This window comes from Leptonychotes weddellii, chromosome 1, assembly GCF_054177405.1.
Source record: "Leptonychotes weddellii isolate Sample4059 chromosome 1, ASM5417740v2, whole genome shotgun sequence".
Taxonomy (NCBI): Eukaryota; Metazoa; Chordata; class Mammalia; order Carnivora; family Phocidae; genus Leptonychotes; species Leptonychotes weddellii.
The window spans coordinates 81,846,064-81,870,906 of record NC_138369.1 but is presented as its reverse complement, the minus strand read 5'-3'; the positions used below and the strand labels follow the sequence as shown (position 1 = coordinate 81,870,906).

Genomic DNA, 24,843 nt, shown 5'->3' with positions numbered 1-24,843 from the left:
ACATTGGGCTCTACGCTCAGCGGGAAGCCTGCTTCTCCCTCTCCCACTCTCCCTGCTTGTGTTCCCTCTCTCACTGTGTCTCTCTCTGTCAAATAAATAAATAAAATCTTTAAAAAAAAAGTAAAAATAACAAAGTCTAAGATAAGCAACAGGTTAATAAAACTATGATTCATAATTCTAACATTTTCACATAGTTATTATTTACTCTGCTGTAAAAAGACTATACATGGTTATTTACTCTGCAGTAAAAGACTATTAATGTTTAAGTTAAACATCTATAAATTACACTAGTGTGACCAAACACATACAGAAATTCAAATTTCAGGGGCGCCTGGGTGGCTCAGTTGGTTAAGCGACTGCCTTCGGCTCAGGTCATGATCCTGGAGTCCCTGGATCGAGTCCCGCATCGGGCTTCCTGCTCGGCAGGGAGTCTGCTTCTCCCTCTGACCCTCCCCTCTCTCATGTGCTCTTTCTCATTCTCTCTCTCTCAAATAAATAAATAAAATCTTTAAAAAAAAAAAATTCAAATTTCAGTAAAATAAAGTTTGATTTTATAAGTAATCAGAAAAATGCAGTTTAACTCACAAGAACTTTTTTTTGCCTTTGGATAGTTGACTAAAATTAAAAACTTGTAATATAATTCTGTTAATTGATACTATGTACATCCATCAATGTAGTGGGAATACAAATTGGTAAAGACTTCTAGAAAATATCTTTCTAGAAAGTTTGACAGTACATGTAAAGAACCTTGATGAACTTTGTACCAGTGATTCTAAATCCTGTTGGACTCAAATCTTTTTTTTTTTTTAAGTAGGATCCACGCCCAGCGTGGAGCCCAGTGCAGGGCTTGAACTCACAACCCTGAGATCAAGACCTGAGCTGAGATCAAGAGTTGGATGCTTAACCTACTGAGCCACCCAGGCACCCCTCACATCCCTTTTCTGTAGCATATTTTGTAATACTTGTACTATATTGAAATAAAATTTATAGTTAATATAATCTACCAAAAATGTTATTTATTTTTAAAGATTTTATTTATTTGACAGAGAGAGACACAGCGAGAGAGGGAACACAAGCAGGGGGAGTGGGAGAGGGAGAAGCAGGCTTCCCGCAGAGCAGGAAGCCCGATGCGGGGCTCCATCCCAGGACCCTGGGACCATGACACTAGCCAAAGGCAGATGCTTAACGACTGAGCCACCCAGGCGCCCCCCAAATGGAAAGTCTTGAGTTAATTCTTAGGCTTGACTCTTGTGTGTGGTGCTCCCTATGAAATAAGGGTGACAAAGGGAAATAGGAACCAGATATATTTTATATTTGAATGTGTAGCCATATTTTTTTCAAAATATCTCTGCAAAAGATTTATCTGTTAGCATTTGGTTTGTTAACTTCATTTGTTTAGCAACCATGTGACAGTTTTAGTCTGACAAAGGACATGCTGTTTTAGTAACAGCAGAGCACATTTTGTAAGTATGCCCCCTCTCTCAGTACGTATGTACAGTGTTGTGTATGATGTTCTGAAGAGCTACCAGTTATCCTGTAGGTTTAGTTTGACCACTCCATCTCTAAGTTTGTTTACTAAGAGTCATGAAAATTAAGAGCTAGTCATACTGGCCTTATATTCCTCTGATTGTTTAAGGGGCTAAAGTTTTCTTTACTTGAGCTTCTTTTACCCTTCAGGAATTAGCCAAAGACAACATAGCCAAATACAAGAAACACCATTGGTTTGCCAGTAGAAATGTATGATAAATTGTGTTCATTACTATTTTAAATACGGAGTATAATTAGGTCTAGATAGAAACATTTCTAGGTTGGGGAGCGTGGGTGGCTCAGTTGGTCATAATCTCAGGGTCCTCATACTCAGCCCCGAGTCAGGCTCCTCGCTCAGCAGGGAATCTGCTTGTCCCTCTCCCTCTCTTTCTGCCCCCTCACCCTGCTCATGCTCCCTCTTTCTCGCTCAAAAAATAAAATCTTAAAAAAAAAAAAAGTCCATTTCTAGGTCATTACTACTTTGAGAAATAATAGGAACTGTCCTTAATAGGAACTGTCCTAGAGCAGTGGGTTCTGAAAGTGGACAGTGACCTCCCTCCTATGTTTTTGAAATTTGTAACAGGTGATTTTGTTGTATTTGTTGATACAATGACTGGGGGAGGTGCTACTTATTAGTAGGTAATGGATTACTGGATATCCTGCAATGCATAAGACAGTCTTCTACAACGAAAAAATGTCTCAAGTACAACACAGTTTTTGAATTTTCTTCCAGATACTAATGTAGGTGAAAACTCTATTATTATCTGAGCTGAGATCTTAACTCTGTATTACATAAAAATATAATACAAAGTATTTTTTACATGATTTCAAAATATTAACATTGAAAGATAAAGATTTGGAAAATCTGTGACACCAGTGACCAGCATTTGTACTATTTGCTCATCACTCCAACACATCTGGATTAGTCTGCATTTGTAGTTGTCATATCTACCAGTTTGTATAGAGGCAAACCTGACTGCTTCATTAAACAGAGGTTTGGTCATGTCCAAGTATTTACATATTGAGAGAAGCTTTATTATTTTCTTTTATTTCTCCTTTTATGTTACAGCTAGGACATTATACAGGTGTTTGTTTTTTTTAAATTCGGTACATGTATGTAAGTTATATGAATAGTTTCATTCAGATTTTTAAAGTGTTGGTGTAATACTTGTTTAAAGAAGAGTATGGAATATGAGAAGATTGAAAACCATTCTTCTAGGTAGTATTTAGCTTAAAGTACTTGAAAACCTTGAGCATTGGCCTAATTAAAAGTGCTTTTATTAAAGTGACACACAAGTACAACCTACATGTTATGCTGTAATTATATACCATATATCTACCTGAGTGGTTGTTTTTTTGTTTTTTTGGTTTTTGTGTTTGTTTGTTTGTTTTAAGTAGGCTCTGTGCCCAACGTGGGGCTTGAACTCAAAACCTTGAGATTGAGAGTTCCTTGCTCAGGGCACCTCTTTGGCTCAGTTATAGAGCATGGAGCTCTTGATCTCAGGGTCATGAGTTCCAAGTCCCACGTTGGGTGTGGAGCCTATTTTAAGGGGGGAAAAAAAAAGTTCATGCTCTTCTGACTGAGCCAGCCAGGTGCCCTTCTACCTGAGAGTTTATAAAGTATGACAACAGTCTAACTCAGTTATTAGTGAATTATTAATATGACTATTATGGTAGAAATTAGTGGACGTGGTTGTAACCTTGCAGTATTCCCTTTTGATAATTTACTCCTGGTTGAGAAAAACATTTCTAAGTCTTTCTTTAAACCTAGTATTGCTTAACAAGCATCTTTATTATCTTGCTGAATCATTGGAATCTTTTTGAATCAGTTGACATTTGAAAGTGAGGATTTTGCCCTTGAAATTGAAGATCAAGGAATTAATTTTGGAGATTGGTGTGTTTGTTCCTTTAGGAAGCAAAGAGCGTGATTAATGTAAAGCTAAATGATTAAACTTTCCTTTTCGATACATTTTGAGGTGGCACGAGAAAAATACTTGGCAACTTATTTTGCCACTTTTAAACATTTAATTTATTTAAATGTTTCTAAATATTTCTCTTGTGAAATATAGCGTAGATATAGAAAAATACAAAAACATATATATGGAGCTTAGTGAATTTTTCTGAAGTGAAATACTATATTCTTTTTCTCTATATTAAAAATAATGGTTATCCCTTGACATCATGGAAGTTCTCCAGTCTGTCTAAATTTAATAGATGGCATTTTATGGGAATAAGCCATTCTATAGTTAAACATTAGTTGAAAATGCATCATTTTTTGGAGGAAATGCCTATAATGTTACTGGGTTGCTGTATGGTGGGAATGCAGTGCTTAGGTTATAGGTAAGATATATTTCATGTTCCTTTCACATGACAGGAATGTGTGGATTGGAGACCAAGTGATACTAGGCGAAGCTTGATCCATTGCAAGTGATGATGCTATCAGAATTCTGTGTATTTGTTAATACTTTTCTGATTTACTCTTTTATGGAAAGGTACATCTGCTATGAAATATAGACTGAGATTTTTGTAAAGCCATGTGCAAATAGACTTAACTAATATCTGAATTAAATCATTTCAGTTTTTTAAATTTGAGTTATAGGAAATCTATATATGTTATGGCATTTTATCTGTGTAATGGTAGATATTACCATGACTTCATGTAAAGATGTCACCTTTGTGGGCTGTTTATGGAATTTTCTTAGACTAGGCACTGAGAGACTACATTGAAGGCCACATAAATTTTTCCTGTTAAGAATGATTTAAATCACATTTTTAATTATCCAGTATAATTATTCTACTAAGTGACTTCCATAGAATTTGTTTCACTCATTCATTAATTCATTTAGCCATGTGTAAATATTTACTGAGACCATAATATGTGTCAAAGCTGCAAATAAAGAGGTGGGAATAATAGGAAGTTGGGAGCTGTTTGTAAGCAACGACCTTCAGTGTAGTGTGCTCCCGCTTTGACATAGGTATGCCCTGGTGCTTGGGTGCACAGGAGTATTAGGGAAGGATTCCAAGAGTCCAGAAGAATAAGAGTTGATCAGGAGATATATAGATAAGGCCATCTTAGGGAGAGGGAATGATGGTTAAGGTAGGGGGTAAGAGAGAGTAGGGAATATGCTGGCAAGTATTAGTGGTTTGGGGTGGCAGGATTAAGTCTAGGATGTGTGAGGGTGTTGAGCAACAGATCTAGAAAGGAAGGAAGGTAGGGGCCCATGAATTCATTCTTGTAATTCATTTTAGTTATAACTACTTCATCAAAAAATTCTTAAATCTACCATAGTGCTTTTTCCTCCAATACCCCCAGAAGTTCATAATTTTGTATCTGGGCAGTTAATGCCATATGGTGGTGTGAGGTGCAGTTTCTTTGAAAAGATTGCTCTTCTGGGCTTCAGGCCTGAGGAAGCCTCAGCATTTCCAGCTATCTGGTAAGGGTGAGATAATAGAGGTTTTGTTTTTATAGTTTCATGTTGCTTTATTGCTATTATTATTCATTAGGTGATTTGGTTTCAGTTGTGAGTCTTGCCAAAAATAAAAAATCTGTGCTGAAAGTAGGGGCATGTACAGGTTTATCATGATTGTAATTGTGTTACCCGTGGCTGATGTTTCATAAACCCTTCTCTGTTTTAAATGGAAACTTTGGTTTTTCCTTTCTCAGCTTTTGTTGCAAATTACTGATTCATGTCATACATGCTGTGCTTGGTGTTCAGGGAGGTGGCTTTCTCCCATCTTTGTGTGGTGGTAATGAATATAGGCAAAGCATGGTCTTTATAATTTGGTGTAGCACATTTTCTTGAACACCTGCTATTTGCAAGATTGAAAAGCACCTTTTCTAAAGACAGTCTCCAAAGTCTGTTCTGCAGTGATGTAACTAAAGCTATTCCAGGACCAGTGACTGTTTTTTTTTTTTTTTTTAAAGATTTTATTTATTTATTTGAGAGAGAGGGACACAGCGAGAGAGGGAATACAAGCAGGGGGAGTGGGAGAAGGAGAAGCAGGCTTCCCGTGGAGCAGGGAGCCCGATGCGGGGCTCGATCCCAGGACCCTGGGATCATGACCCGAGCCGAAGGCAGATGCTTAACGACTGAGCCACCTAGGCGCCCCTGGGACCAGTGACTGTTAATGACATCTGTAGTAACTTTGTGTAGTTTGTTCATGTTTATAAAAGTATCAGGTTAGGGCGCCTGGGTGGCTCAGTCTGTTGAGCGTCTGCCTTTGGCTCATGTCGTGGTCCCAGGGTCCTGGGATCGAATTCCGCGTCAGGCTCTCTGCTCAGCGGGGAGCCTGTTTCTCCCTCTCCCTCTGTCTGCCACTCTCCCTGCTTGTGCGCTCTCTGTCAAATAAATAAAAATAAAAATAAATCTTTATAAAAATATCAGTTCAGAGTGCCCAAGTATAATAACTTCTCCATACACTGTGGTAAGAGACAGTACTTTAAAAAGCATGGGGGGAAGAAAGCAAAAATAAAAGCATGGGGCAAGCCCTCAAGAAGCTTATAGTTAACATAATGTGGTTTATTGTGGTTAATGTATCAGACGTTTTTCTGGTACTTTGTTATGCAGAGGGTTGTGTAGGGCTCACACTCTACAGTTAGACCCAAATTCAGATCCAGGGCTGCCACTTGGTAGCTATGAGATCTCAACCTCTTTAAGTTTCTCAAGGAATAGTAATATTACCATAGGATGGTAGTAAGGATAAAATATAGAAATGCACGTAAAGAAGTCACTAGAATGCTGGCACAGAGTAAGAACTCACCGTTAGCTGTTTTAGATTTTTTTATTGTCCTGTGATTTTCTTTTTTAATTGTAGGAGTAGGGATAATAATGTTTTTCTTAAGTTCATTAAACAATTACTAAATGGCTACTATGTGCTGATCACTTTTAGGGAAATGAAAGTAGTTGAAAATATATAACTCATAGCTCAAAAGAACTTAGGGCTTTTGAATAAAAATTAAAAATAAGCAAATACTTATATTGGATTACTAAGTTCCAGGAGTTCTTCAGTTTTTATAACTATGTGCTCTAAGGTAGTTACTGTTGATTTCATCATTTTGCAGATAAGGGAACTTAAGTAGGGAGAAGATACGTGATTTGCTCAAGATCTTTCAGCCAGTGAGGGATGGAACCAGCTCTCACAAGTAAGCTGTTGGATTCTGAGACCACAGTCTTTCATCAGTGCACTGTCCTGCCTACAGAAACAAGACTGGCACATGGGAAAGAGTCAGGGCCTGTGTAAGTGTCAGTGTAATGGGTCCAGATTATAAGAGGTGTAAGAGTTAGGAGAGGAATCAGTAAAGGCTGGAATGTTCAGGGAGTGCAGTTTCCCTCATCCTTGCCAACCCCTGTTGTTCCCTGTGTTGTTAATTTTAGCCATCCTGACAGGTGTGAGATGGTATCTCATTGTGGTTTTGATTTGTATTTCCTTGATGATGAGTGATGTTGAGCATCTTTTCATGTACCTGTTAGCCATCTGGATGTCTTCTTTGGAAAAATGTCTTCATGTCTTCTGCCCATTTCTTAACTGGGTTATTTGTTTTCTGGGTGTTGAGTTTGGTAAGTTCTTAGTAGATCTTGGATACTAACCCTTTATCAATATGTCATTTGCAAATATCTTCTCCCATTCTTTAACTGCCTTTTAGTTTTGTTGTTTCCTTCACTGTGCAGAAGCTTTTTATCTTGATGAAGTCCTAATAGTTTTTTTGCTTTTGTTTCCCTTGCCTGTGGTGATGTGTCTAATAAGAAGTTGCTACAGCCAAGGTCAGAGAGGTTGCCGCCTGTGTTCTCCTCTAGGATTTTGATGGTTTCCTGTCTCACACTAAAGTCTTTCATCCATTTTGAATTTATTTTTGTGTATGGTTTAAAAAAGTGGACCAGTTTCGGGGCACTTGGGTGGCTCAGTTGGTTAAGTATCTGCCTTCGGCTTAGCCCATGATCTCAGGGTCCTGGGATCCAGTGCTGTATTGGGCTCCCTGCCTAGCAGGGTGTCTGCTTCTCCCTCTTCCTCTGCTCTTTCCCTTTGCTCTCTCCCTCTGCTCTTTCCCTCTGATCCTCTCCCTGCCTGAGCTCGCTCTCCAGCTTTCTTTTGACATCCATTGACATGATAGGTTGTGCTCCATCTCCTCATTTTCAATTTGCAGGTGTCTTTAAATCTAAAATGAGTCTCTTGTAGGCAGCATGTAGATAGATCTGTTTTTTTTATCTATTAAGATCCCATTGTTAAGTAATCTCTACACCAAATGTGGGGTTTGAACTCAACCCCACGATCAACAGTCACATTCTCCATTAACTGAGCCAGCCAGGCGCCCCACCAACAGACCATTATTATACCTCACAAATGTAACAGTATTTCCTTAAAATCATCTAATTCATATTTAAATTTCCCAGTTTGTTTTATTTATTTTTTAAAAAGATTATTTATTTATTTGACAGAGACAAAGCGAGAGAAGGAACACAAGCAGGGGGAGTGGGAGAGGACCCTGTGATCATGACCCAAGTCAAGGCAGATGATTAACGACTGAGCCACCCAGGCACCCCTCCCAGTTTGTTTTAAAGATAGGTTTTTATAGCTGATTTGATGAAATAATGTTGGATAAGGCTGTTCCACTCCCAGCACAGAACTGAGGCAGGGCTTGATCTTAGAACTGTGAGATCATGACCTGGTCCGAATCAAGAGTACTACGCTTAACCAACTAAGTCACCCAGGTGACCCTCCTGAGTGTTTGTTAACAGTCCTTGCACCATTCTCTTTTTTTCTCTTCTTGTTGTTGATTAGCTTGTTTTGTTGTCGTTGATTACTTTTTTTATTGATTCACTGGGGACTTGACTGATGCTTTTGAAGTCTTTAATTCCTTTCGCTACTTTCCTATTTCTTGTAAACTGAGAAGTCAGATCTAGAGTCTTGATTAAATTCAGGTTTTTTGTTTTTTAAAATAAACCATATTCTACAGGTTGTGGTTAGTACTTCTGTTTGCATTACAGGAGGAGGCATATGTCTGGATTATTCACAGGATTTAGATAGTGTCAACCTGATAATGTTCATTATAAAGTTCCTCATCATCCTTTCACTTTATTTTGTAAACTTTTTAGCATCCATTAATTATGCATTCTTGCCTAGATTCATTGTTTCATTAGAGGTTGCACAATGGTGGTTTTCTAATTTTATCATTCTTTTTGTGTTTATGAACTAAAATTGTCTAAAAATCAAGAAAAAAAACCTTACCCTCATCATTCATTTGGTTACCCTGCAATATTTGGTATAAGCTGGTCAAAACATGTTTGATTTACTTCCCCATTCTTTATCAATTTTCAAAATAGTAAGTTGGTCTTAGCAATCTGCAGTGGTGATCAGTAAACGATGTATTTGTTTCCTTTTATTATTCAGTCACTCATTTGTATATATTTGATGTTTCAATCCATGGATGTCATGAGTATTTCTGATGCTCAGAAATGCTTCAAGTTGACTTTTGTCTCTTTTGATGTGATACTTTCATTCTTTCAGTAAATGGGATTTAAATCTTGGCTTAATTAACTTGAGTGCCCATGTTCTTCCCACTGTTATTGTTATGCTTTCTTGAAGGAAGCTCTCAAGGAAGTCTTCAAGGCGCAGTTGAGGGGTACATTTGTTGGAATAGGGGTTTGATTCCAGGAGTGTCAACATTTGTATGAACATAGTTCTAACAGCAGGTTGATAGCCTTTGTGGTACAAAGGCCTAGGCAATACTGTAATAGGACAAGTAAAGGAAATCAGGCCAGAAACATAGCACAAAGGCCCTTGCGAGCTGGGTTGAGGGATTTGGTGTTTTTAATTCTCAGGTGGTGGGTCATGAGACTATAAGTTCAAGACATTTTGTACATGAGAATGATAATTTTTTTTTTTTTAAAGATTTTATTTATTTGACAGAGAGAGAGATAGCAAGAGAGGGAACACAAGCAGGGGGAGTGGGAGATGGAGAAGCAGGCTTCCCACTGAGCAGGGAGCCCGATGCCGGGCTCGATCCCAGGACCCCGGGATCATGACCTGAACTGAAGGCAGATGCTTAACGACTGAGCCACCCAGGTGCCCGAGATTGATAAATTAAAAAAAAAAAAAAGTGCACATCTGGAGGGGGGAGGGGTTAGAGGGAGAGGGAGAGAAGCTCAAGCAGACTCCTCACTGAGCATGGAGCCCGACACAGGGCCTGATTGGATGACCCCAAGATCATGATCTGAGCCGAAATCAAGAGTTGGATAGATGCTCAACCAACTGAGCCACCCAGGCGCCCAGATAGAAAATTATATTTGAAAGAAGGCCCTCTTGACTGCTGTTTTCATTAGAGTTTGCAGAGAAGAACTCAGCCAAAGAAGCCAATATTATTTTTTTTATTATTTAAGTAAAATCTGGAGACAGTCACCTGTTGAGTGGTTAACTGAATTTCTTAGAAACCTCTAATCTTTAAATCTTTCATTTTTCTTTTTCTTTTCTTTTTTTAAAGATTTTATTTATTTATTCATGAGAGACAGAGAGAGAGAGGCAGAGGGAGAAGCAGGCTCCCAAGGAGCAGAGAGCCCGATGCAGGACTCGATCCCAGGACCCTGGGATCATGACCTGAGCCGAAGGCAGACGCTTAACCATCTGAGCCACCCAGGCGCCCCAAATCTTTCATTTTTCACATGTGATACACTTTCGTTGAATTTGAGTTAGTGCGGTGTGTGTATTTATATATATATATATATAAAATACATGTAATGATAACCAAAAGTGTTTTTAAGTAATTTATTTCTGGTGGCTTAATCTTTAATTAGCCACCTTATTATTGGCTATATTGAAATCCAAAGACTAATTATGGATTGGTGGGCTTTATCATATTTTAGTATAAGATTTGGCTAATTTTCTGTTTCACTAAGTTTTACTTAATAATTTCTAGGGCCCCATGGTTATGAATGTGCTTCGGTTTCATAATGCCTCCTGCTATGGCAGACATCCTTGACATCTGGGCAGTGGATTCACAGTTAGCATCTGATGGCTCCATACCTGTGGATTTCCTTTTGCCCACTGGGATTTATATTCAGTTGGAGGTTCCTCGGGAAGCTACCATTTCCTATATTAAACAGGTATGTTAATAGGTGGAATTTTTATAAATGTAGCTTACTGTATCACTTAGGGGAAGATGTTATTCTATTATAGAAAATTTTATTAATGTAAATCATATGGTCAATCTGAGGGAAAATGAACCTTTAGGTCCTCCCTACATTTTAAAGATTTGATATATGCTTTGTCTTTTGTAGATGTATAAAAGGTAATTCTCACTCTCACTTTTTTTTTCTCACTCTCACTTTTAATCCATATGTGATACCTGAATTAAGAAAAATTATGTTAGTGTGAAATGTTTATTCAGGTGGTTTAAAGGAATTTGACATTGTCAAAGTTTAGAGTTTAAATCTTTTTAAATACTATCTTTGAACTTGTCATACTTTTTCTGTATGTGATTTTTGGTTGGTTTTTTCTTCTCTCCTTTTCCTTCCTCTTCTTCCCTCCATACCCCCACTACTTTTCATGGTGATTATGTGGAAGAAAAAGTTTTCCCCCAGTAGTGAATAACATGCCCTCCTTTGGAAGCAAATTCTTTTTTCTTTTTTTCTTTTTAAGTTTTAATTTAAATTCTAGTTAGTTAATGTACAGTGTAATATTAGTTTCAGGTGTACCATATAGTGATGCAACAGTTGCATACAATACCCTGTGCTCATCACTACAAGTGCACTCTGTACTCCTTAATCCCCATCACCTATTTCACCCATCACCCCCAACCATCTCCCTTCTAGTAACCATCAGTTTGGAAGCAACTACTTTTACATAACAAGGCTTGCTTCTTTTGTTGGATTATTTTTTCACATGAATTGGCGAGTGGTATTGATTTGTGAGTACTATGAAATGTAAATGAAATTATTTTGCTAAACTTTCTCTTTAATGTTTTCCAAATAGCTGAACCCAATATGAAAATCAGGGGCTATGATATTTTTAAGAAAAAGTATTTATGACAAGCCATTTTAAAGTTCTTGACTTTGGACAGCCTCTTAACTCTTTTCCAAGCTTCTTCTTTCAGGAGACATGAGAATTCTAAAACTGCATGATCCCTGAAGTAGAAAAAAAAAAAAAGGAAAATTATTTTAGGTATCCCAAGGTTCAGAGAGTACTTATTTTTATAGTCACCAGTGACAAGTATGGATGTCTGTGGCTGCACCTGAAGCTGGATTAACCATTCATGCCCTCCATTCTTTTAATTGTAAAACATACATAACGTGAAGTTTACCATAAGAATAATTTTTTAGGTGCATAATTCTGTGGTATTAAATACATTCACAGTATTGCCCAACCATCAGCCCTATACAGAAACACAAACTCTCTTCTCATTAAATAATAAACTTTCTTTTCCAAGTCCCTGTGGTAGTCCCTATTCTAGTTTCTGTCTCTAGGAATTTGTCTATTCCAGCTACCTTATAAAAATGGAATCACACAATAGTTGTCCTTTTGTGTCTGACTTATTTTACCTACCATAATATTTTCAAAGGTCATCCATATTGTAATATGAATCCAAATTTCATTCCTTTTTAAGACTTAGTAATATTCCATTGTTAGGATATGCTGCATTTTGTTTATCTGTTCATCTCTTGATAGGTGTTTTTGTTGTGTCAGTCTTTTGGCCGTTGTGAATAATGTTACTATGAACATTGGTGTACAGGTATCTGTTTGAGTCCCTGCTTTCAATTTTTTTGGGTATATGTCTGCTTCTTCTGACAGGGCAGTGTTAATTAATGAAGATAACCTTGGTGAATAGAAAAGAATGCAGGAAAAATAATATAAATTTTGTAAAGGGGTAATGGTACATACTTGGAATTTTCTATTTTTTTCTAATTAGAAGTTATTTATGTTCATAAGGTAAATATGGACATCTTCATAGATACTTTTAAAAAAATTGAAGTAGAGTTGACATACAATATTATATTACTTTCAGGTGTACAAACTAGTGATTCAACATTTATATACATTATGAAATGTTCATCATGATATGTATAGTTACCGTCTGTCACTATACAAAGTTATTCCAATATTATTGACTGTATTCTTTCTGCTGTACTTTTCATCTCTATGATTTATTTATTTTATAACTGGTATTTTGACCTCTTAATCCCCTTCACCTGTTTCACCTTTCCCCCATCCTCCTCTCCTCTGGCAACCATTAGTTTATTCTTTGTATTTATTAGTTTCTGTTTTTGTTTGTTTCGTTTTTTAGATTCTACATATAAGTGAAATCATATGGTATTTGTCTTTCTCTGACTTTTTTACTTAACATAAGGCTAGGGTTTTTTTTTTTTTTTTGTATTTGTAAATGGCATTGTTTTCATTTCTCTGTTAGTGTATAGAAACAATAGGTTTTTGTGTATTAATTTTGTATTCTGCAACTTTATGGAATTTATTTATTCTAATTTTTTTTGTGGAATCTTTAGGGTTTTTTATATACAGTATCATGTCTTCTGCAAATAGTGACAATTTTACTTCTTCCTTAACAATTTGGACGCTTTTTCTTTTTTTCTTTTTTTTTTATTATTATTATTATTTTTAAAGATTTTATTTATTTATTTGAGAGAGAGAATGAGATAGAGAGAACATGAGAGTGGGGAGGGTCAGGGGGAGAAGCAGACTCCCTGCTGAGCAGGGAGCCCGATGTGGGACTCGATCCCAGGACTCCAGGATCATGACCTGAGCCGAAGGCAGTCGCTTAACCAACTGAGCCACCCAGGCGCCCTGGACGCTTTTTCTTTTTGTCTGATTGCTGTGACTGGGTCTCTAGTACTATATGTTGAATAAAGGTATGGAGAGTAGACATTTTTGTCTTGTTCCTGATCTTAGAGCAAAAGCTTTCAGCTTTTCACCTTAAGTATGTTAGCCATGGGTTTGTCATAGATGGCTTTATTATGTTGAAGTGTATTTTCTCTGTTCCCACCTTTTTGAGAGTTTTTAACATGAACAAATTTAGAATTTGTCAAATGCTTTTTCTGCATCTACTGAGATGATTAGATGGTTTTTATCTTTCATTTTGTAAATGGTATTATATCATGTTGATGGATTTGTGGATAATGAACCATCTTTGCATCCCTGAAATATTTCCCACCTGATTGTGGTGAATGATCCTTTTAATGTCTTGTTGAATTTGCATTGCTAATATTTTGTTGAAGATTTTTGCACCTGTGTTCATTGGTCATACTGGTATGTAATTTTCTTTTTTTTGTAGTGTCCTTGTCTGGTTTTGGTATCAGAGTAATGCTGGCCTTGTAGAATGAATTTGGAAGCATTCCTTCCTCTTCTTTTTTTTGGATAAGTTTGAAAAGGATTGGAGGGTGCCTCGGTGGCTCAGTCAGTTAAGTTTCTGACTCTTGGGGCACCTGGGTGGCTCAGTTGTTAAGCATCTGCCTTCGGCTCAGGTCATGATCCCAGGGTCCTGGGATCGAGCCCCACATTGGGCTCCCTGCTCGGCAGGGAGACTGCTTCTCCCTCTCCCACTCTCCCTGCTTATGTTCCCTCTCTCACTGTGTCTCTCTCTGTCAAATAAATAAATAAAATCTTAAAAAAAAAAAAGTGCTTGACTTGATTTGGCCACAGGTCATGATTCAGGGTTGTGAGGTCGGGCCCTGCGCTCATTTCTCTCCCTCTCCCTGTGCTTCTTTCCTCACTTGCAGGCTCGTGTGTGCACTCTCTATCAAATAAATAAATAAATGAAATCTTTGGGAAAAAAAAGAAAAGGATTGATACTCTTTTTTTTTTTTTTTCCTGGAGAGGGAGAGTCTTAGGCAGGTTCAGTGCCCAGCAAGGAGCCTGTGGCGGGGCTTGATCTCACGACCCTGAGATCATGACCTGAGCCAAAATCAAGAGTTGGATGCTACTCCTGACTGAGCCACTCTGGCACCCTGATATTCATTCTTTTTTTTTTTTTTTTAAAGATTTTATTTATTTATTTGAGAGAGAAAGAATGAGACAGAGAGAGTGCATGAGAGGGGGGAGGGTCAGAGGGAGAAGCAGACTCCCTGATGAGCAGGGAGCCTGATGCGGGACTCGATATCACGACTCCAGGATCATGACCTGAGCTGAAGGCAGACACTTAACCAACTGAGCGACCCAGGCACCCCCGATATTCATTCTTTTTTGAATGTTTGGTGGAATTCACCAATGCAGCCATCTGGTTCTAGACTTTTTTTTTTTTAAGATTTTATTTATTTATTTGACAGAGAGAGAGAGTGAGAGAACACAAGCAGGCGGAGGGGCAGAGGAAGAGGGAGAAGCAGGCTCCCGCCGAGCAGGGAGCCTGATGGGGGTTGGGGGGGCTTCAATCCCAGGACCCTGGGATCATGACTTAAGCCCAAAACAGATGCTTAGCCGACTGAGCCACCCACGTGCCCCTAGATTTTTTTTTGTTGCAAGTTTTTTATATTAATGATTCAGTTTCATTATTGGTAATCAGTCTGTTCAGATATCTGCTTCTTTCTGATTCAGTCTTGGAAGATTGTATGTTTTCAGGAATTTATCTATTTCTTTTGGTTTTCTAGTTTGTTGGCATACAATTTTTTATAGTAGTCTCTTAAAATCTCTTGTATTTCTGTGGTGTTAGTTGTAACTTCTCTTTCATTTCTGATTTTGAGTCCTCTCTTTCTTTCTTAATGAGTCTAGCAGATATTCACTTAATAATTTTATTTATTTAAGTGCATTTTTTTGTGCATTATACTATTACTTAGAAAAAAATGGGTTAAAACTATTTGTATTCTCTTGTAAGTTGGTATTTAAAAAAAAAAAACACCTTATATTTTGGACAACTTTCCATGTTACCGTGTATTTTTATTTTCACAAATTTGTAATACTTTATAATTGATTTAGCCAATCTTTTATTGCTAAACATTTAGCTTGTCCTATGTTTTTGAGTTTTATAAAGAGTGCTGCAGTCAGTATCCTTGTAGATGTATCTTTGTACACTTGAACAAGTTTTTCTGTTCCACAAAGTGTCTTATTTTTTTTCCTGCAGATGTTGTGGAAGCAAGTTCACAATTACCCAATGTTTAACCTCCTTATGGAAATTGACTCCTATATGTTTGCATGTGTGAATCAAACTGCTGTATATGAGGAACTTGAAGATGAAACAAGAAGACTCTGTGATGTCAGACCTTTTCTTCCAGTTCTCAAATTAGTGACAAGAAGTTGTGACCCAGGGGAAAAATTAGACTCAAAAATTGGAGTCCTGATAGGAAAAGGTAACTTAAAAACGTCTTGGTATGAATTCTTTACATATTTGTTGTTGTATGTATAAACATGTAGTAAGTATGATCAAAGATACTGCTTTGTAGAGTGTGACTCAAGGACCAATACTTGTTTGTAAATTGATAACCAGTCTGAGATAATGTAAGTGTAAAAATTGAGAGTAAATGTTTTAAATTCCTGTAGCAATGTGATAACCCCTGGGACACTGTGGTAATATGTTTTGTATGTCTTTTTCTAGTGACTTTTTCATTTGCCGAAGTATTGTTTTTTTGGCAGATTGGAAAGAAAAAAGTTGTCCCTTTGTCTTAGTTTGAGAAGCCCTTTTCTAAGAGATACATCCTCCATTTCTTTTGAACTGCTTCTACACTATACACACTATTTATTTTTTTAAAATTTTATTTTATTACATTAGTCACCATACAATACATCATTAGTTTTTGATGTAGTGATCCACGATATAAACACAATTTATATACAACTCTCTATACCAAGACTTTAAGCTGATTGAAAAGTTTCTATAAATAACCCACATTTTTGACAATTTTACTCCTTAACTAAAATTGTCTTTAAGTAGAGATTTTTTTTTTAAAGATTTTATTTATTTATTTGACAGAGAGAGACACAGCAAGAGAGGGAACACAAATAGGGGGAGTGGGAGAGGGAGAAGCAGGCTTCCCACTGACCAGGGAGCCTGACACGGGGCTCGATCCCAGGACCCCGGGATCATGACCTGAGCTGAAGGCAGACGCTTAACGACTGAGCCACCCAGGTGCCCCAGTAGAGATATTTTTGTAGGGAGTCAAGATATATTAATTCCAGGGAGAATTGTGAGTAACAAAATGTGGTAGAGGCTCTCTTGCTATAATAATGTTAGGTGTCACAGGGGCCAGTGGTATATCAATATCCTGCTTTAGACAAGGTACTAGAATTAAGTACTATAAGAGGACACTTCAAGTTTGTTTATTTATTTTGAAGTAGCAGGTTTGTATTGTTGTTTTCATTTTTATTTTATTTTTTAAGAGACTTGACATTTAAATACAAAACCAAACAATCCACTGGAGGTTTTTGGATTTGGATTCGCCTCTTGTATTGATTAAATTCACTCTTATAAGATAATATAGTACCATTCCATTTAGTATTATAAGTATCTTCAAGATAACCTAGTATCATCCCCTCTAAAAACCATGTGCTGTAAGATTGCATTCTTTGATCTTGACCTGTAGTTATTCGGGCTAACTAATGATTACAAATGCAGGGCTACATTCTTCCCTCTGAGTATTTAGAACAGAACCTTGTTGATTTACTGAATGACAGCCTAGTATGTATTTCTTTCTCTTTTCTTTTCTCTTTTTTTAAGTAGGGTCCATGCTGGGCCTGCCAATGCCAGGTTTGAACTCACAACCCTGAGATCAAGACCTGAGCTGAGATTAAGAGTCAGATACCTAACAGACTGAGCCACCCAGGTACCCAGACAGCCTAGTATTTAAAAAGGTTTGATTACTTCAAAGGATAGCTTGTTTGCTTTAGGCAGTAATTTTTTACCGCTTCAATAAGTTTGTAATTACTTACAAGATTTTTTCTTTCTTTTTTTTGTTTTTTTAAATTTTATTTTTTTTATTTTTAAGTAATCTCCACACCCTGCATGGGGCTTGAACTCATAACCCCGAGATCAGGAGTCACATGCTCCACTGACTGAGCCATCCAGGAGCCCCCACAATTTTCTTACATATTAATGGCCTCACTAGAAAGCATTCCTTTCCATTTGCTAGAACTCCAAAGATTTTTTTGATAAATTTTAAATTCTCCATTACAAAAAGTCTCTCCTTTGTTTGAATTGAAGAATATATGGAAAAGTAAAAAAGAATAATCAATCACTTACAGTCTTATTGAAGACAAGAATATCCACTGATAATATTGAGATATAGTTCTTTCCAAGTGGCTTTGTATGTGTGTATGAAATATATAGCTTTTATGTTTCCCTGCTGATGGAAGCAAGTAGACCAGAACCACACTGATTGTTAAATATTTGATAACCCAAAAGGTTAGCACCACAGAGAGAGCTAACTTTTGTCAGGATATAGGTATCTTTTTGAGATGTACCATGTTTTCAAAACTTAGATCACTGCACTGTCTTCTAGTTGTGATCTTCCAAAAATATGGGCTCATTAGCCACTGTTATCTCTACATGAACTTGGCAGATTTAGCAAATAAAAATATACTAGATGCAAATATGGGATATACTTAATGATAAAAATCATTCATTGTTTATCTAAAATTCAAATAGAATTGGGCATGCTGTTTTTTTTATTTGGCGACCCTGACTTTACCTTGCCACAGTGCAGGGGTAATACATATATACATATATATAAATTGAATTTTTATTTCTATAAGCAGTGTGACCATACTTCGTTCTGTATCATAAAGTTTATTATATACAGATTTTTAATGCAGTGTGCCCTGCAATTTGAATGATCAAGATGCAAGCTGTGTTTTATATTAAATTGAACAGTTTATGGGGCACCTGGGTGGCTCAGTTGGTTAAGCATCTGCCTTCGGCTCAGGTCATGATCCCCGGATCCTGGGATCAAGCCCCTCATTGGGCTCCCTGCTCAGTGGGGAGCCTGCTTCTCCGCAGCTCTCCATGCTTGTGCTTGCTCTGTCTCTCTGTCAAATAAATAAGTAAAATCTTAAAAAAAATAAATTGAACAGTTTATAAACTCTAAACTCTAAATTGTACTTTAGATTTTCAGCATTTCTAGAAAACCTGGTGTTAATGATCATATACACAGATTCAAGTGTTAACATGCATTTAGGAAGTTGAGTAAGTCTGTTTTAATATTTTAGAATGAATTTTCACTTTAGGTACCTAACAAGTCAGTGTTTGCAGTTGCTAATTTGTATGTGATGACTACAACCGGGACTTGGTGAGGTCATGCCTCTTGGTAAAACAATAAACAATTATTTCAGTTTAACTTCAGGAACAAGTTTGCTGCCTCCTCCTCTCCAAAGAAAACAATAGAACCTTTACAGATGTAACTGCCCTGGTGGGTCTAAAAATACCTTTTCCTGAATGATGATGTGTCTGATCATTTTATTTTTTATTTACAGAGCTTCTGTTCGGCCTCTGATTATGCTCCGTGGTGAAGGTCACCCCTTCAAATACCCATTAGTAAATCTTGATCAGAGGATTTTTTTCAGCATCCTGAAAAAAAAAAAATTGGAAAACTCCCTTATTTTTTCCCTGACCTATATAAAGTTGTGTTATATTTTAAAGTGAAGGAAATATAGAGTCTGCATGATTTTAACACTATCTTTAATGTGAAGAAATTATTCACTCAATACCTTTTTTTAAGATGTTATTTATTTATTTATTTATTTAATTCAGAGAGAGAGAGAGCACACAAGCAAGGGAAGTGGCAGGGAGAGGGAGAAGCAGGCTCCCTGCTGGGAGTCAGATGTGGGGCTCAATCCCAGGACCCCGGGACCATGACCTGAGCCAAAGGCAGATGGGTAACCAACTGAACCATCCAGGCGCCCCCACTCAGTACTTTTTTTATGTGAAAAAATTATATTTGGGGCACCTGGTTGCTCAGCTGGTTAAACATCTCACTTTTGATCTCAGCTCAGGTCTTGATCTCAGGGTTGTGAGTTCAAGCCTTGAGTTAGGCTCCATGCCGGGTGGGATTCCTACTTAAAAAAAAAATTATATTTGACTGTAAATGATACAATATTTTTATCTTAAAATTTGCTATCAAATTTTCTTATCAGAAGGCATGTAGAAATTAACTAGGTTGAAAATTAAATTACTTGACCTAATTGTTTTGTTTATTTTTTAAGTAATCTCTACATCCACTGTGGGGCTTGACCTCACAACCTGGAGATTAAGGGTTGCATGCTCTTCCGATTGAGCTAGCCAGGCACCCCCCTAATTTCTTATTTTTGGCGAAGTTTCTATTTTTAAGAAATCTTTGTAATGGTTTCTAAATTCAAGTTTTATTTATTTATTTTTAAAGTAGATTCTCAGAGATTGAGATTCAGTGAGTCTGGGATGAATTAAAGAAATCTGTACTTTTCAGTTGGTTCTAACAGTTATGTGAGCAAAGCTTCTTATTTATAATATATTGAAAAAATGACCAAAGCAGTAGCAATTGCAGTTCAACAGTATATATCAAATGTTTTTAATTGGGACTACAGCAGTGAACTCGGGTGATAATTATGGTCTTTGTCTGCTTGGAGCTCACAGTGCTGTAGGAAATAGGGATCAGTAAATAGACAATTACAATACAGTGTGTAAACTGCTATAAGTCAAGGATGTAAAATCAACTGAGAGAGGGTTGGCCTTATAGAAGACACACAACTAAACTGTGCCTTCAGTGCTGATGACTAGTTGAACAGGTAGAAGGAGTTGGAAGAAGGATAATCAAATGGGAATGGCATGTGTGAAGAATGGCCTATTCAAGGAATAAAAGTAATTGGTTATGGTTTGCGTCAAGGGACAGCTAGGACAAGCAGGAAGATGAGAGAGGCAACCAGCTTCAGAGTATGTGGAGCCATTCAGGCCATATTAAGAATTAGAGACTGATTCCTAAGAGCAATTGGGAAGCTCTCGAAGGGATTTAAGTGGTTGAGTAACATGATCAGATTACATTTATAAAGATTATTCAAATTGTAAAATGAGAATGGACCAGAAAGATTAAGACTGGGAATAGAGAAATTAGTGAAAAACTGATGTAATAATCCAGGGGAGGGATGGTGATGGCCAGGATTAAATTAATGGCTGCAGGAACTAGGAGAAGTAGACAGAGTTGAGAAACATTTAGAAAGTAGATTAGATAGGGGCACCTGGGTGGCTCAGTTGTTGGGCATCTGCCTTCGGTTCGGGTCATGATCCCAGGGTCCTGGGATCAAGTCCCACATCGGGCTCCCTGCTTGGCAGGAAGCCTGCTTCTCTCTCTCCCACTCCCCCTGCTTGTGTTCCCTCTCTCGCTGTGTCTCTCTCTGTCAAATAAATAAATAAAATCTTTAAAAAAAAAAAAGTAGATTAGATAGGCTTTTACTAGATAAAGGGAGATAGAGTGTGATTTTTGTTAAATGTATTAGGTACTCATTCTCCTTTCCTTACCTGTAATACCTATGTCTGTGGGTAGAAATAGTTTCAACAGTGCTAGGGAAGAGGCTCCAAAATGCCTCACCTAGTCTGCATAAGTTACACTTCCTTCATAGCTGATTTAGAGTATGTATTTCCATTCCAGATCTAAAACTACCCAGGAAATCATAATGTACCCTCAAGATTTTAACTTTGCTGTACTATGCAACTTAAACATTTTTATTTTTCTTTATTTAATGCCACAATTGATTCTAATATTTATTTATTAAAGATTTTTATTTGAGGGGGGAGGGGTAGAGCAAGAGGGAGAAAGTTTTTTTTTTTTTTTTTTTTAAGATTTTGTATTCATTTGTGAGAGAGAGAGCGATCATAAGCAGGGGGAAAGGCAGAGGGAGAGGGAGAAGCAGATACCGCTGCTGAGCTGGGAGCTGACATGCGGGGCTCAATCCCAGGACCTGGAGATCATGACCCAAGCCGAAGGCAGATGCTTAACCATCTGAGCCACCCAGGCGCCCCAGAGAGAAAGAGTCTTAAGCAGTCTCCATGCTGAGTGCAGAGGCAGACGTGGGGCTCGATCTCACGACCCTGAGATCATGACCTCAGCCAAAACCAAGAGTTGGATGCTTGACCGACTGAGCCTCCCAGGAGCCCCTAAACATCAGTTAAAAGAATGAGAGCTGACACTGGAAAGTCTCCTCAATACATGCACAGTATTGATGTAGTTTTGGAGTGTTGCTGGGATTCAGAGCCCATGGCCAAGAAAGAATTCTTGAGACATCTTCAGTGCAAAAAGGTGGTTTTATTAAACATGGGGACAGGACCTGTGGGCAGAAAGAGCTGTACTGGGGTCATGAGGTGTGGCCAGTTTGAATAATCTTTAAATTGAAATGTTTGCACTGGGTGTTATGCACAAACAATGAATCATGGAACACTATATCAAAAACTAATGATGTAATGTATAGTGATTAACATAACAAAAAATTAAAAAAAATAAAATGTTTGCTAATCTCACAGTTAAAAGTTAATATATGTATAAAAATTTCTACATGTTCATTTATTGTAGATTTCAGGAATTATTTATTAGGATAATGATAAGTTTATGAAAAGGTTGCTATATTTAGTTGTCTTCATGGTAGAAGTTCATAATTAAGTACAACAAAATAATTTTTTGAGATTTTTGATTAATTGATATAACCATTGTTAAAATCACAGGGAATTGGAAGTTTAATCTATAAAATTTAAATTTACTGAGTTTTAAGTTAAGTAATAGCTTATATTTTAAGCTTATATTTTAATAGCTTATATTTTAATTTAAAAGTTTTCAGATTCTTAGGCTTTCTCAGATATATCAGATGTGATTTACTTGGTTTTTAAAGAAAAACTGGATATTTTATATGTGGTTTTAAAGTGTGTACTATTTCAGTGATTATCTTTATAAAACTGATACCCAACTACATTCTTTAAAGGTTTCAAGTTTGTCTTCTTTAGAAATCTTAATTATATGTTCATCTTCTGTACATGAAATTTGTTATTTTTTCTGGATAGTCTTTCGATCTTTCATAATATTTTCCTGCCCAGTTTTGTTTGCGTGATAAAAACCACATATCCAATATATTTGGTCGAATATATTTTGTATTCTCTTGTATTATTATTAGCTACTCAAAATGACACTTTAAAAAATTTTGTTTAGGTCTACATGAATTTGATGCACTGAAGGATCCTGAAGTGAATGAATTCCGAATAAAAATGCGCAAATTCAGTGAGGAAAAGATTCAGTCGCTTGTGGGATTGTCTTGGATGGATTGGCTAAAGCAGACATATCCACCAGAACATGAACCATCAATCCTTGAAAACTTAGAAGATAAACTTTATGGAGGAAAGCTCATTGTGGCTGTTCATTTTGAAAATTGTCAGGTAGTATTATGTTATTTAAGAAATACATTGTAATAAATCTGTGGTTTTTACCTGAATGCAGCACCAGTCTAGAGGAGATAGCTGGTAAATGTTATTACAAAGAGCATTTTTAGATTTAAAGATGGAAATAAATTTAGGATTATGTATAACAATCAGAAGTGACACATCTTTTGCACCTGTATGATTTTGTGATGCAGTGATGTATTAGTCTAGATCAGGGTTGGAAAACTGCAGTTTTTGAATGGTATGTATGTATTTATGTTATTTATTTAACTATTTTTAAATTTTATTTAAAATCAATTAATTAACATATAGTGTATTATTAGTTTCTGGGTTTTATATTTTAAAGGGATGTAAAAAAAACTCATGGAATTTTTAAAAGATGGAAAGAGAAAGGAAGAGAGAGAGAGGAGGGAAGGAAGGGATGGAGGGAGGGAGGAAGGAATGTGTCACAGGTTGTCAGCAAAGCCTGGTTGTTTACAGAAAAAGATTGCCAACCCCAGCCTAGATAATGTTCTTTAGTGTAGATGTTTTATTTTCTCATTTGATTTTTCTCTTGTATATAAAATGAAAGGTTTGATCAAATGATCTCTTTTTTCCCATATTCTTATATGTGCATTCTGTGAATATGTATTTAAGTGGTGATATGGAAATGGGCATTATATTGGAGTGTATTTACAGTCTATACCTGAATGGTCACAGCTATTTTACAAACCAGATTATGATACTGCCTTTGTATCTAGTGTGGTCATTTTATCATCTAGGATCTAGCTTTAGAATTATGGTAGGAGTTCAAGGATATTTTGTGTTCTTCTTCAATTACTGTGATAACGATAATGACATAAACCATTTCAGTAGCCATTCTATATTGAGCACTTTACCATGCCAAGAACTATGAAAGGTATTTTTAATATATTTTCCACCTTTAAAACAACTCCAAAAAATGTTATCATCCCTATTTTACAGTGAAGAAAATGAAAGGGAGAGAAGTTTTTCTTTCTTTTTTTTTTTGCTGCCAGTCCTTATAGCTGGTCCGTGGTAGAGACAGGATTTTATCCAGGTGTTTCAGTTTTATTCAATTCTGTCTCCTTTCCAACAGTGTGTTTCTAAATATTTGTAAGAACAAATGCAAAAGAAGGAAAGAAGGAGCCGGCCTTCTGGCATTTTACAAAGGAGGTTTATCTAGGTTAAAAAATAAAAATAAAAAAAAAATTTGTTGCTCTCTCCCGAGGTATGTTGAGACTAAAGTTCAGTTTAAATCAAGATTTGGATATTATAAAGTCTCAAGATCAAATTTAAAATACTATTTAGGGAATTCTGCAGTGTTGGAAGAGGTGGAATGGGCAATTTTACCACTGAAAGGTGACTAGCATTCAACTTGAAAACACTGGCTCAGGGCAATTTGCCCATCTAGGTCAGTCTGCATTTCATTACATATGGGTCAGATCTCTACTGGATATACACATTTTAATGTAATCATCATTGTAACAAAGTATATGTGAAAATAAATGTTTTGAAGTTAGAAGAGAAACGGAGATACTGTGAAATCTTACTGGATTCCAAGCAGTCATAGAATTTTTCCCCAAATTCTTTTATTTATTTACTTTTAGTTTTTTAAAAAAGGTATTTTAATCACCTAGTTATCAGCATGACAAGTGCACTCCTTAATCCCTGTCACCTCTTTCACCCATCCCCCTACTCACCTCCCCTCTGGTAACCATCAGTTTGTTCTCTGTAGTTAAGATTTCCTTTTTTGGTTTGTCTCTCTCTGCGGGTTTCTTTACGTCTAAAATGAGTGTCTTATAGGCAGCATATAGATGGGTCTTGTTTTTTTTTTTTTTTTTAAAGATTTTATTTATTTATTTGAGAGAGAGAGTGAGAGAGAGAAAGAGCACAAGACGGAGGAGCGGGAGAGGGAGAAGCAGACTCCCCGCCGAGCAGGGAGCCCGATGCGGGACTCGATCCCGGGACTCCAGGATCATGACCTGAGCTGAAGGCAGTCGCTTAACCAA

At 36.8% G+C, this 24,843-nt stretch overlaps 1 protein-coding gene across 1 annotated transcript in view; it reads left to right on the top strand.

The window, feature by feature from the left end:
- PIK3CB (phosphatidylinositol-4,5-bisphosphate 3-kinase catalytic subunit beta) overlaps positions 1 to 24,843 on the top strand; it is a 145,120-nt gene that overhangs the window by 31,085 nt on the left and 89,192 nt on the right. Inside the window, exons 2-4 of the mRNA XM_081800808.1 lie at positions 10,436 to 10,622; positions 15,578 to 15,803; positions 22,608 to 22,831. Of these exons, the coding sequence (XP_081656934.1) occupies positions 10,452 to 10,622; positions 15,578 to 15,803; positions 22,608 to 22,831 (621 nt within the window). The 5' untranslated portion in view covers positions 10,436 to 10,451. The remainder of the gene's footprint in view (positions 1 to 10,435; positions 10,623 to 15,577; positions 15,804 to 22,607; positions 22,832 to 24,843) is intronic.